Source organism: Artibeus jamaicensis, unplaced genomic scaffold (assembly GCF_021234435.1).
Source record: "Artibeus jamaicensis isolate MK-2021 breed Jamaican fruit bat unplaced genomic scaffold, CSHL_Jam_final scaffold_1964, whole genome shotgun sequence".
Lineage (NCBI taxonomy): Eukaryota > Metazoa > Chordata > Mammalia > Chiroptera > Phyllostomidae > Artibeus > Artibeus jamaicensis.
In genome coordinates this window covers 68,809,134-68,823,131 of record NW_026522030.1, presented here as the reverse complement: position 1 = coordinate 68,823,131, position 13,998 = coordinate 68,809,134, and the positions used below count along the sequence as shown (strand labels likewise).

Sequence of the window (13,998 nt, the reverse complement as noted above, 5' to 3'; positions counted from 1 at the left end):
CATCTTCAAAAGCCAGAACTATTTTTGTAGCTTAGCCTCCTTTCCTGTAGAACCTGAACACACTTCTTCAGTTATTACTAAGCACCTGAGATCCGTTCACCACAACCACTATACGTACTTTTGCTCACACTGAGTAACAAATGAGGCTTGTCCTAGAAAAGTTATGTGGAATGTCCTCAGAGACCGGGCAGAAGAAAGACAAAACAGCCTTGAAAAGCTCTTGTGTTGTGTCCTTTCTCAACTGCAAAGTAGTCACATGCTCTTCATCAGCAAGTCAGGAAGATGCTTCAGTAACTGGCTCTGAGACTTTTATCGCATAACCTTATTAAGTTTTAACCAACTTGAGTCCAAGGAAGGAGTTCCTTTTCTAGTACCTAAAACCTAGAATTCTGTATGTCTATTCATTTCTCTAAAAAATAAGTTGTTTTTATTAAAACAAATTTACCTTTGTCTTTCCAGATTGTTTATCACATTTTGCTAGATTCATGGGTTAGGTCAACACCACCCAATGGGCAGCTGACATGAAATCCGCATTATTTATAACCACAAGATCCAGAGGGCTACCCAGTATCTTTCTCCTATATGCTATTGGCACATTCAGTTATGTCTTCATAGCCCAATTATATTTCTTGACTATGCAAAAATTTAGTGAATTAAAAACAGAAGTTCCATATCTACATACTGAATTAAAATTTATTTTAAAAGGTAAAGTTTTATATATCCTTTTAAAAAATGAAAATTCAAAAGTCAGAATTAAGCAGTGAGTCTTCAACATTATAAAGCTATTTGGAACAGTAATTAAAGTACTGGTAACATTTACCCTTTTAAAAATGTCAGAGAATTCACATCACAACTTGGATCCTTAATGATTCAAGTTTCTCATCTTATACAATAAAGGTGCGATCAGTTTTAAGGTAGAATTCCTCCGGATATGCCCTTCCTCAAGGGCGTCACTGTCCATCAGCTCACACGGTGGGATAGCTGGCTGCGGTGGCGATTCCACAGTGGTTGCTCTGGTCTCTGGCCATTTTTACGTAGCCATTCATGCCCCATCCTGACCCCCAGCTGAAAAAAGAGCATGTTTCCCATTTTACACAAAGAATCAAATACACATCAGCTTCATTATTAATACTAGGTAACACTTAAAATAGTGTTTCCATGTTATCAGATACTATTCTCAGTGCTATTACATACAGTTATAAATATATTAATTCCCCTGGGTCCTTATTTTAACTTATTTAGATAGAAAATTGAGGTAGAACAGTCCAACGTAATAGTTTGTTTCCACAGGCTCTCTTCTCACGCATCATCTCAGTTAAAGAACTTAACTGTGAGAATTGCTCCTGACAACCCCCAAGGGCTCTGAGAAGGGAAGCAGAACGCACTCGCAGGGCATCAGATGAATGGTAACAGGAATAATGCTGAGACCACTGAACTCTTGGGTATTTTTTTAACTTAAATAATCAGCAGAGGTAGATGTTTATGCTCACTATACCTGTTGAAAAACTGCAGACAGAAAAAGGAACCCAACTCTCAACTCTGCACGTAAAAAAATCCTTTGTTTGAAACCCTTGGGGCCAAATGTATTTAAGAAAAATTTCAGAATTTTGAAATGCAGTACTACAAACACATGACACTAACAAGGTTGCTGCAGAATTTTATAATCAAACATCAGAACTTTTGTATTGTCTCTAAGTGGGAAAAAGGCTCCTGGGATTTCAAAATTGAGCATTTTTGGACCTAAAACCAAATACTGATTTCAAACAAGGATTCCCTTCTCAATTTCAAATTTAATATTTGGAGTTTTATACCTGTTCTTGACAATCCAAAATTTGTTGCTGTCTGATTGTGCTCCTTCGGAACCATAGCCAACCACCAGAACACCGTGATCCAGGTCTTTGCTGCTGCAGTTTGGTTCATAGTATATGCCTGTGAGGGTAAAATTCAGTGTTGGAGTGAGAACCTCCAAGTGACAGGTGACAGGAACCTGCCCTAAATACTACAGTTAAGAGAGGCATCTCAAAGCTCAGTGTAGTGTCATATATTACAAGACTTAAAATAGTAATGGCTGATAAAAAGTAAAACATCAAACCCAACTCACTGGAAATCAACAAAACAATGAAATCTGATACACTTTCTACCTAAAAAAAAAAAATTTCAGTAAGATCTAGTTATCAAAACCAATATTATTTAGGCACTCATCTAACTACTATTAATCAGCATAATCCTTCCTAGTCCTAGAATGCCAACTAAATGTTCTATAAAGAACCCTGAGCCACAGGGCTCTTTATAGTTCTAATTACAATAGTAAGAAATTTTTGAAAAAAAGGTCCAACAATTGGAGAATAGTCAAGTAAATTAGATTATATCTACTGAATGAATTACAGAGCCATTTTAAAATATTTATGAGGTTTGTGATCATGAGGGAATATTTAAAAGTGGAAATATCACTATATGAAATGCATACACTCAAAATTCTAGTCTTGGAAAGGACTCCATACCAAAAAGGTAACCATGGTGGTGTTTTCCATTTTTGCCTGCATTTCTATAATAAGCTAGACACCTACCTTCATTATAGAACTGGAACGATGAATGGCCTGCATCAATAGCAACCGAGATGGGCCCCACAGTTGCCACTGCCTTCATAAGGCCCCTCTCATGCTGAGGGATGTCCACGAAGCCAGTGTCGTTGGCAGCAGAATACTCAGGTTTATAGTTACAGGTATTTGAGTCCTTTTAAAAGTAAATGGGAAGAGACAATGACTACCACGCACCTCCTGGGAAACATGAGTTCTAAGACCCCCAAACTTAGCAGTCTGTACCTTACTGATGTCTAAGTCAACTCTGACAACAGCCCAGAAAGCAAAATGCTACTGGTAGGCTCGAAATAGAAAAGTTAGCAAATGAGACCCCTTCAATCTACCTGTTCTTGGGAAATTCTTCACTAAGGAGAAATTGGCATTATATGCAGAATAATGCATATATTCTTCATGTTACATAGAAATAAGACCATCTATATAGTTAACCACCTAATCAAGGATCTGTGTAAAGGTTGGAAATTTACAGTTACCCTTCTGAGAGTTTGTATCTAACATGTGAATGGAAAGGTGTCTGTTATCTCTGAAAATGTTCAACTTTCAAAAGCAGAACTGGAGTAACAGGATACTAAGCTCCATTTACCCTTCCAAGATATGGGTAGGATTCCTCTGAGTCCAGGCCTTTGTTGTCCTTGACATACTGGAAGGCATTATCCATTAAGCCACCATTGCATCCCTGATTGCCTTGAGAGTGAGAGCAGTCCACCAGGTTCTGCTCACTCAGAGAAACAAGTTTGCCAGTTTTCCGGAACATCTGTCCTTCAAGGGCACCATTTGCACTAAAAGCCCAACAAGAACCACACTGACCCTGAAAATAAAAAAAGTGATCAGTTTACAAGACAAATACGAAGACTGACAACAACCCATATACCTGAACACTATTTAAAAAAACAACCACTAGCAAACAGTGTTAGTGTTTAAAAAACACTAACATTAGCATGTTATTCCAGTCTGTTAAAGCAGGGATGCCATTCATTTTTGGCTTTCCTGAGATGAAAGATCTGAATGCTACCATACCTGATTCTTCACAGGAGTTACATAGCCTTTCTGTCTCCAGTCCACAGATGAGGGGATCTCAGCAAAGAGGGGTTCTCGAAACAATTTCCCCTTCCTATGCTGCTTCTGGTTTAGAAAGCCATTCATCACCTGCCTGAACTCTTCATTGGTCTATAAGGAGAAGTAAATAAATTGTTGAAAAGCAAGAGGTTATGTTGCTAAAGTACTGAGAAGAAGCACAAAAACCGAAGCCTCCCATGCCACACTCACCATGTCACCAAAGGCATTCATTGCCATGGTGAAGCCATGTTTTCTTTGGTTGTATTCCCGATTGTGCAGTTCAATCATTTTCATATTCTTCTCCCACACTGCTCTCCTCCATCCTTCTTCATCCTAGTGGCAAACATACCATATTGCCTTTATTTCTACTGAAAACCCAGTGGATTTGCAGATAAAGAGGAAGAGAAACCACAGCCCAGGAAGGCTTTATACTTCTGGGTGCTGTTCTCCAAGTTCCCACACAGGCATGTATACCTGTTATTGGGCCCATTAATGGCTGCCATTAAGTTACTGCCTTGGTAAATCTAACCTCTGGAAGCTCCTCTCTGGCTATAAACTCCTAACTACAAGGGCCTTTTCTCAGTGGGATCCCTCTAGACAGTTCCAATATTACCAACCGCGCCATAAAGTCTCCTGTGCGTTGCCTTCCACTGGTACCACTGTGCATCCAGACTGTGATCGAGTTTTGGAGAAGCAGAGGCTATTCCCAAGCAAAGGGCAGCCAGGAGAAGTGAAGTTTTCATGTTTCAAAAACCTAGAAAGGGGAGAAAAGATGAGTTATCTGATTAGACCAATCCTTCTAAAAACCTATCCTTTCTGAAGAAAACTTTTCTTTGGTCACTATCGTTGGGTAATAACATTGAAATGACCTTCCCAAATATTTATGGAAGTCTGTGGAAGAAGGCTAAGAATGTGGGTGGAGAAACAGGTAGGACTTACCAAATAGCCGAGGTATATGATTCAGCCATTGAAATGAAAAACAGACTGACAAGTGCTATGGGAATTGAGACAGACTTTATTGTAACAGTACAATGATAATTTAGGTTTCGGTAAGAGTCTTAGGGTACCTTAAGGGTCAGAATTTTAAAGCAACGACCAGGTAACTGTTGGCCCAGGTTTTTAACTCAAGGTATCAAAATGATTCAGAAATTCTTATTTACCAGGACACCTGATCCCAAGTAGGACGGTGATCCTCTGGAGTTAGGTGTCCACCTTACACCTTTCTTCTTGACTTGTACGGCAGGGGGTGAAATATGCCTATAAACCTTTCTGAAAGGCCTTCCCAAGAAAAAATGGGCAGAAGCACACCAGCGCTCTGCTGTCTGCACAACTGGCCTCTGCGCCCGACAGACCTAGTCCCTCCCCTAAACCAGTGACGCCATCACATGGCTCTTAGCAGTACCAGCCCCCCGGCTCCCATGCCTGCACGGGGCCCTGCTCTCCAGGTGTTCAGAGCACAAGCCCGGGCCCGGTGTAGCTGACACTGCAGGCGGGGCCGGGCCACGGGAACGCCGCCGCCCCCCCCCCCGCTCCTCCCCCGCGCACGCTAGACGCTTCCAGAGGATGTGGACGCTTCGTTGGGAACTGGGCCCCACCGCCCGGCCACCGCCCCGCTACCGCCCGGAGGCTGTCCGGCTCCGGCACAGGTCTCAGCGTCCCCCTCGGCTCCCTGAATCTTCCTTCTACCATTCCCTACCTCCAGGCTGCCAGGTTCAGGGTTCGAGGCAGCGCTGACCCAGCCTCACCAACCCTCACCAGCTCTGCGTAAGCCGACGCTCCCGTTCCCGGGGGTCGCGCCTGCCCCGTTGCCCGTGTCGCCGAACGGGAGGGACCCCCTCCTCCAATGTGTCCGACGCGCCTTAGCCGTCGACTGACCTGTGGCTGCCACAGCTGCGCAGCGGCACTCCACGGACAGAGGAAGCCCCTCGAAGGTCGACCAGGCCCGCGGTTCTGGCCCGGTTGCGCCTGACTCAGCCTTTAAGGCCCAGGGTTTCATCCCGGGCGCCCTGCCCCCAACGCGCCTATACGCACCGCGATTGGCTGAGTCGGCCCGGGGCGGGGCCTCCGGGCTCTCGGATTCCCAGCCAGAGACATCCCACTCTTCCCGGCAAAAGTCGAATCTCCCTTAGTGCGCCGGGAGGAGGCGAGCTGGAGTACTGGGTCGGCGGTGAGGAGGGTCTCCCGCCGCCCTGCGAGCCGCACCCATTAGTTACTCTGAATTCATGCCCTTGGCGGGTGGTTTGTGAAAAGCTTGCAGGGAGCCCTGAGGGGGTTTTCACTGTAACCCTTGTGTTCTTTGGTCCTAGAGTTTTTGGTTAAAGTATCAGGAACGCTGAGAACGCTGAGAATAGTGTGTGGTGGTTCCTGTTTATTCCGCTGCAAGCTGTGGGCGGGTGTGTTCTCCCTGTTTTGGGATGGTCGCAGCTGGGTTTGGGAAGAATGTGGAGAGGAAAGGCAATGCCCCAAATGCGGGGCATGATATTGGGGTATCCCAACCTTTTGGTGTCTCTGGGCCACACATAAATACATTGTGACATGTAATCACACACACACAAATCTCGTGATGTTTTAAGTAAATTCACAATTTTCTGTTGGGCCGCATTCATAACTTCCCTGAGCCAGGGGTTCGCACGGACGCTGCTGGTAGGCCCAAATCCCTACAAGGAGAGGGGTCAGACTGTCTGGGTCTCCAGGGAAGGCTGGCATCTGTAGTGCTCCTTGCCTGTCAAGTCTTTCTGAGAATCAACGGAGTTATTTACAAGAGAATTTGACTCAATAAAAAGAACAGCAATTGAGAAGGGCAGAAACTACATTTACTTCCCTATGTTCTGCGTTATGGGTCATTGTCTTTCTTAGTATCCAAAGTCCTTCTCTTGGCTCTAAGAAATGTGCTTTATTGACATTTAATGTTAGGGTTTAGGTTACACAGTTTGAAGAAATATTTCAGATGAATTTTCATATACATATATGAAAATTAATTCAGAAATGTTTAAAAAAATTATTTAAGAAACATTCATTGTAGAATTTAAATATATTTTAGAGAATAAACATCTCTCATCCCCTCCCTCGTAACTCCTTGGTAGGCATATCTTTATATTTTTTCACAAAAATGGAGTCATAATGCATGTTGATTTGTAGACTCAGTTAACGTTAAATTGAGAGACTTCACTGAAGCACAATCAGGTATTCAAACAATCAGTTTGTTAAAAAATCCACTTCATGTCTTTTGTAGTAAAATCCCTTTCCCGTCAAACACTACTAGGAACCACAAGTTCTCAAGTGGTTACAAAGTACAGTGTACTGCATATGGCTGGAGGTATTTTTTTCCTTTAAAAAAATTCTGGCAGTCAACAAGTGGAAGTAAATGAAGACCACCAATATGATATGAAAACAACTTGCTGTATATATCAAGGGAGACAATTCAAAGACAGTCGGGTTGAGGAAAAGCTTTAGAATAAAAAAACAAGGAAGCTTCTGTAAGCCCTGATTAGAGGGTGTAGTCACAGGGAAGCTGTAGGAGGAGCAACTAAAAATGGAGCATCTTACTGTGATTGGTTTGGGGAGAATATTTGGATTTCTCTGATTTGTTCTGGGTGGGAAGTGGATGCAAAAATAACTTGGTAACAACTCAGCAAGTCTTGACTGCGCTGAGGTGGATAGTACAGAGGTTTCTTTTATAGGTCAGAGAACTGTTGTCATATAAAACCTACCCACTTTATTTTGTTTACTCAGTCCGTCACAAGAAATCTGAGTTATTCTAACACGTGGGTTTTACAGTTGCCCTTGGGTCACAGCTGGAGAAGATTGCGCGGGGTGGAAAAACCTGCTCCTACATGAATGCCTGCACCTTAGGCAATAGCCTTGCAGCAGGCTGTGAGGCAGGTGCTGCTTAGAAGAATGGCCTCATCCCCTTTGTCTCTTGAGATGTGATACAAATGCAATAAAACAAAAAATGGACTCTTTATTGCAAATATGCTAAAACCCTAAAATTCGATCAAGAAATGCCCAAATTCAAGACAAACATAGTAGAAAATCATTAAGGCAAGAGGGTGGAAGATGTTGCTCCAACTCCTGACATTGATTTATACATAATCTGTTAAATAATTCATTACAGAAATTTATTATTAGTATTGTATTCCCTCTTATTCTATTCCCATTTCTTTGCAAAATAACTAAGTTGAGTGCTAATTATTAAAATGGTCACATTTCATTCAAGCAACGAAAATTTAGCTCTGCCTTTGATAAAATGCAATTGGCAGAACTTCCTGATTCCCATTTAAAATGCAGTGTCTGTAAAAATATCTTCTTGTGTGTATCTGCCTAGATTTCTTTTGCTTGGTGATAAAACAGGATATAATTACCTCATCTCTGAACGTTTTTTTTTTCAAGATTTTATTTTTATTTATTTTTAGAGATGGGAAGGGAGGGAGAAAGAGAGAGAGAGAGGAACATCAATGTGTGGTTTGCCTCTTGCTTGGACCCCACTGGGAACCTGGCCCGCAACCCAGGCATGTGCCCTGACTGGGAATCGTACCTGACCCTTTGGTTTGCATCCCGCACTCAATCCACTGAGCTACGCCAGCCAGGGCTGAAAGTTTTTAACCATATGGGAATGAACAAATCTAGTGTGCTGGTGGTATTCAAGACCATGAGGCCACCTAAAACCTCTCCCCAATGAAAACCTCCCCCTTCAATTTTTTGAAATTCACTAAGCTAAGATTTACTCCTAAAAAACATTATCCAGAAAATGGTCTACTTGTAAAGTGGTTTAATTCCTATTATGATTTATAATTTTATGGAAAAGAGCCTGTTTATGATTAAATGTTCATATAAACCCACTTATAAAATAACATTTTTCTGAGCTACTGTAACCTTGCTTTCTCTGTAGGGATAAACAGCCAATTTGTTAAGAGAATCAGTCAACAAGAATTAATTAAACTCTTACTTTGTGTTCATTGTCCTCTCCTAGTGCATTTACTTAAGACATCACAATGTAACTTTACTAACAGCTTTTCTGAAGCTTAGCCTTCTTTCCGTTTTAAAATTTGAGATTAACTACAGTAATCTTGACTTTACAGCATAGGATTGATATATTTAAATGAGATTATGGCAAAGCCTCTTGGTGTAGTAGATAACAAAGGAGCTGATCTTATAGGAATTTTTTTTTCCATCCCTAAGACTGTCATCCACAAAGTCTTTGGGTGTGAGAGTATCTTTTCCTCAAATCTGAAAAAGTCTTTTTATGAAATAAGGTGTATTAGTTTTCTGTGGCTGCTGTAACAAATTCCAAAAAACTTGATGGCCTAAAACAGCAGGAATTTATTCTTTCACAGCAATGAAGGTCAGAAATTTAAAATAAGTATCACTTTGAAAACTAGGTGCTGCACTGCCCGAAGGCTCTAGGGGAAACCTAATTCTCTGCTCTTTGGCCTCTGGTGCCTCCAGCCACTTAGACTTTGGGCCACATCATTCCAGTGTCTGTCTTTGTGGTCATATTTCCCTCTCTTTTTCTGTCTGTCAAATTTTCCTCTACTTCCTTATAAAAACCCTTGTGATTGCAGTTAGAGCCCACCCAGATAATCCAGGGTGATATTTCCTACTAAGACCCTTAAGTTAATCACATTTGCAAAATCTTTGCCCTATAAGTTAACATTTACAGATTCCAAGCATTAAGGCCTGATATCTTTGGGACCCATTCTTTAGGCTGCTATGTATGGGAGAAGTGCAAAATCAGTTTCTTGGCAAGGTCAATCAAAACTTTGTGCTTAACTTATCTTTAGGATGGCTTGACTAGGACAGCTACGTCCCAAACTCTATGTGATCTTCGACACTCCAACTTCTTTCTTCGTGGGCCTGACTACAGTCACCATTTTATGCCTTGATTCTCCTGTTAGTGCAATGTTCAACAGTTTTTTTAAGTTTCAAGACTTCCACACAGCTTTATTGCTCCCTCTCCCCTTACTGTCCCATAGCCACCCATCCCATAGTCTCTGCATATAAAGTATCTCCCTATTGTAATTGTCCCCATTAATAAAGTATTTTCTTTTTTAACTATTTTTATTGTCCAAATACATTTGTCTCCATTTTCCCCTCACCACTCCCCCCTCACCCAGCCATCCCCACTTCCCACCCTTAATCCTACGCTCCTTTGGTTTTGGCCATGTGTCCTTTATAGATGTTCGTTCTTAAAAACCCTTTTGGCCATACTCACCCCCCCCCCCCCATTATCCCCTCCCAGCTCCCCCTGGTTACTGTCAGTTTGTTCTTAATTTCAATGTCTCTGGTTATGTTTTGCTTGCATGTTAGTTTTGTTGATTAGGTTTCACATAAAGTCTTGTGTTTTTTCCCCTTTGATACCCTCTATCATTATAGTAAGTGGTCAGGACAGAGAAGCCCTTTGCACTGTTCAGAGTCAGCTTGCACATGGATGTGCTGGGGGCTTGTTCCACAGGACAGGCATCTCCATCTGTGGGTCTCTGGTGCTACTGGAAATTATAACATTGTTTGAATGTGTTCCTGGGGTGATGGTGATGATGATGATGATGATGATGATGATGGCGATGACACTAATAGCTAAATATCAGGTACCAGACACAGTTCTGAGGTATGTTACAGATGCTCCTTCATGTACTCTTCACAGCAACCCTATGATGCACTTCACAGACCTAAGAGTACATCAGTGTTGGGAACTGCCCTCCTTGGTTTCAGGAGCTGTAACCCCCCATGGCTAAGGCTGAGTGAGCCACCTTCAGACCATAAGCCACTAAGGAGACAAAGCTTATCTCCCTGGCAGGAGCTCTGCTTCTGCTTCATCCATCTCTGGCCCCCAATGCTTGGTTGGTTAGTTAATGACGGGTAAGACCCCTCAGAGGGGGGCAACCTAAGCCAGACATGATCACTTGGGAGGCCCTCAAGGAAGGACTCAGGGGGCTGCAGCAAAGGGGGGGTGATGGACCCTGGCCTCCCCCACCCCCCAGCTTTGACGAAGCCTGAGTCCCCAGTCTGTCTGTGACAAATCTCTAAGAATTCCTTAGCTATCTGCCTCCTCTGCCTGACTTAATCCTGAAAACAAAGACTGGGGATGGTGCAGCCCTGTGCTGGAAATAACGGGCTTCCCAGGTGATCAGGCCTGAGGAAGGATATGTGAAACCTGCTTCGCTAAGAATGCTTTTAGTTAAGTGATAAAAGTCTGAGCAAAAACTGAGTTTGTTTTTCCAAAGTCTTGTAGGCCTTTAGCTAATAGACCCTGACTCAGAAGAAGCCCTAATACTTCTCTGTATGCTATCTACTGTTTACTGCCTCACAATGATGAATAAGTTGTACCTGAACTCCTGTGCAAAAAAAGGAATAAAAGCCTTTCTAAGCAAGGGTTGGGGTGCTCTCCCCTTGAGAGGGTGGCCAGGCTGTTCTGAGGCACTCCCCGCCTTGAGGGAGTAGCCAGGCCGTCCCTTTTACTCCACAGGACTTGGTAGTCTGTGTGAATTTGTCTTGATTTTCCATCCATAACACTGCGGGCACTGCAGGCCAGTGCACACGTCAATCAGAATCACTTATGAAAACAGACTTCAGACTCCCATTCTTGAAGGTTCTGTTTCAGTGGGTCTGGGATGCGGCTCCTGATCGGCTTTTCTAACAAGTTCCCATTGATGCAGCTACTGCTGGTCAGGAGACCCACACTGAGAACCGCTGCCCTAGGAGATGGATGCTATTGTATACCCATTTTACAGATGAGGATACTCCCAGTTGTGGGGTGTACAAAATCAAGGGGGGTGCCAGTTTCCTCTCTCCAGTGCAGGAGTCATGTAAGTGTGCTTTAGCCTAGCAGGGCTTAGAAAGGAAGCTGAGCTTGGGGCGTTTTGCCCTCATCCCTTGACCCCAGTTTTCATTACTTACTTGGCAAACTGGACTCTGGGTACCAGAAAACACGAGGAAAAGTGAAACATGAGTATTGAGACCGTCCTGAGATGAAGCACCGAAGCTTCCTGGGATCATGCTGTTGACTTTGATGCCAGCTTACCTGGTGTCGGGTTGAAAGGAGGAAAAGGCAAGTGAGCCACACAGGAGGCGCGCTCCTGCCCTCATCGCCCGGGCCTCCGCATCTTCCCACCACCGGTTCCCAGGAGGGCAGTTTTCCCTGTGCCTCCGGGGTGTTTCCTTGCTCAATTATTTCTCAGAGACCAAAGCTCTGCACCTTACCTATGATCAGTTCATTATCACAAGTTTAAGCTTAGATCTGATAACAGTGCTTCAATGACTCGTAGTTTTGGGAAGCTCAAGTATTAAAAAAGTGAGGTTCATTTACTCACCAATTCTAAAGGCACACATTAAACACTCTTTAAAAAATAATTTGAGACCACAACGAGGAAACAGAACTATATAATCAAACCCCCTCGATTCCTGTATGATATTCTCAAAAGCCGAAAATAGGAATTTTTTTTTAATGGAAGCTTTGAAAATGTTGTTGGGTCATTGACTCCATTCTGGTGGTTGATTTTTTCCCCCTCATGTCCTCTGTGTCCCGACAACCCCAGTGGTTGCAGCCTCCCTATTCTGGTTTCATTGTCCTCAAAGCAGGCCTGTAACTTGTGGGTCAGGCACATCTACAGTTCACTCTCAAATCCATAGGATCCACTGAGAAACCCAGTTTCCCATTTTGAGAACTAACCCACCCTCTGAATAAGGAATCTGGTCATTCTTCAGGATGCCTGCTAACACGACCAGATGAAATAGCATGTGGGAGCTCAGCGGAGAACACAGTTCTGGTCCAAGGAAGCATCAGCTACTTCCATTAAATGATTTTATTAGTAACGGCATCCTGTGCCCAGCTGGTGGTCACTCACTCTATGAAAAAAGGTCAGGCAGATGGCAGAATGCACAGCCCCCACTCCCTCCCTGCCCAGTCTCACAGCCCAACTGCGTTTTGAATTAGTAAGACCTGGAGTCCGGTTGTCCTGTTTCCTTGCCCAACATCCCCGGTTTGTAGTCCAGGGAGCAAGGATCATGCACAGTGGCTATTCCAAGACTACAGAATCTATATGGTGTGGCATGTGTGTCTTCTAAGTCCACCCCTCTGCACAGCACCCTACCCCCTCCACGCCTTCCTAGTCGCTAAATTTCCATAGGCTCTGTGTAAACTGACTGGCATGCAGTACTCGGTGATAGTGTCCAGTGATGGTTGCATGACTCTGGAAAGTGAGTGGGATTTGACTGAGAAAAGGCTGGAAATGGTACAAGCATCTTTTCCCTTGAGTTTGAAGAGGGAATGGAATTAATGCTAATTTGAATTATATAAGAAATATCATTTAATATAATATGATATTATAAATATAAGAATGACATAGTGGTTTCATCCACTATAGAATGTGGGTATAAGAAAAGTGTATTAGTTTTGCCAAGAGTACAAGCAAAACTAAGTCACTTATCTCATCTCCCCAACAAAAGCTCCTTGAGGACAGAGACTTTGTTTTATGGTGTTAGGATTCTCTTGTGATAGGCACATAGAAAATATCACTGCAGAAGGGTGGTTATTGGTCTAAGACAGGACTTGTTGCCAATTCAGCACCAACTTTTTGGGGTTCCTGGTACTTGGTCACAATTCAGTGGGTCTTAGGTGGGTTTGGGGGACTTCTGCTCCCAGGACACAGAAATCCTAGCCCAACTTCACTGTCTTTGAGACTACTAGAAATGCCACAGGGAAAGTAGAACTACCTTGCTCCTTAGGAAGTTCCTAAAACCAGAACATAAACAGCAAGCATCCCTTAAGTTCTGACTGTTTCATCCTCACAGTACTGGTGGGTTCTAAAACTCTGAGGGAGTCCACCAGGGCAGTGCAAGAGGTCCCTGTGGGTGGCATCTTGGGATGCTAAGTCAGGTAGCCATGATTGCCTGCCTGATCCCTGGAAATGAGACCTTTTTCTGCTGCCCCGTCCTAGGAGAATTCTTGTGGGGTGTTGTAGAGATAGAGAAATACTTTGAAATGCATGAGAAAAGTGCTAAAAATGATCATGGAAGCAAGACTCATGATAATCAGGTATTTAATCTAGTGATTTCTAATACTAGATAATGAAGTCAGTTGGTACAATATTGTTGCATTTCCGCCACTGAGCACACTGAAGATCTAGGCATTGCACGGAACAGGCAACAAAACCTTTGTGTAAGCACAATGGGGAGTTGCCATTTGAACATGAAAAATTAAATTACTTTGTCCAACGATTGAAAGGTTAGAAAATTGAGGAGTCTTCTGAACTTTTGTGTTTTATCTTTTTAGTTTTTCTTTCAAATTGGAGAAGCAATGAAAAATCATTTATACTTTTTCTTTCTCCTGTTTATTATTTTTATTGAGGTG

At 43.0% G+C, this 13,998-nt stretch overlaps 1 protein-coding gene across 2 annotated transcripts; it reads right to left on the bottom strand.

Moving 5' to 3' along the window:
- Window positions 1–675: 675 nt before the first annotated feature.
- On the bottom strand, window positions 676–5,644 carry LOC119052097 (procathepsin L). Of its 2 annotated transcripts, none has more exons than XM_053656556.1 (8): window positions 5,529–5,644; window positions 4,271–4,407; window positions 3,864–3,986; window positions 3,615–3,764; window positions 3,181–3,405; window positions 2,568–2,733; window positions 1,812–1,929; window positions 676–1,065 (listed from the first exon to the last, which is right to left on the bottom strand). In XM_053656556.1, exons 2-8 carry the CDS (start codon window positions 4,394–4,396, stop codon window positions 966–968), a joined length of 1,008 nt encoding a protein of 335 aa, XP_053512531.1. In that variant the 5' UTR covers window positions 4,397–4,407; window positions 5,529–5,644; the 3' UTR covers window positions 676–965. The 2 variants fall into 2 exon arrangements, with proteins under 2 accessions (XP_053512531.1, XP_053512532.1); XM_053656557.1 differs by lacking the exon at window positions 5,529–5,644 and adding an exon at window positions 5,350–5,501.
- Window positions 5,645–13,998: the final 8,354 nt, after the last annotated feature.

What these genes read in the sequence shown, in the direction of transcription:
- LOC119052097 (XM_053656556.1), bottom strand. Translation starts at nt 4,396, where the DNA reads ATGAAAACTTCACTTCTCCTGGCTGCCCTTTGCTTGGGAATAGCCTCT. An exon ending in ACAGGAGACTTTATGGCGCG is followed by an intron (nt 3,987 to 4,270) that starts GTTGGTAATATT and finishes GTTTGCCACTAG; the next exon opens with GATGAAGAAGGATGGAGGAG. An exon ending in TTTTGGATTGTCAAGAACAG is followed by an intron (nt 1,066 to 1,811) that starts GTATAAAACTCC and finishes CTCTTTTTTCAG; the next exon opens with CTGGGGGTCAGGATGGGGCA.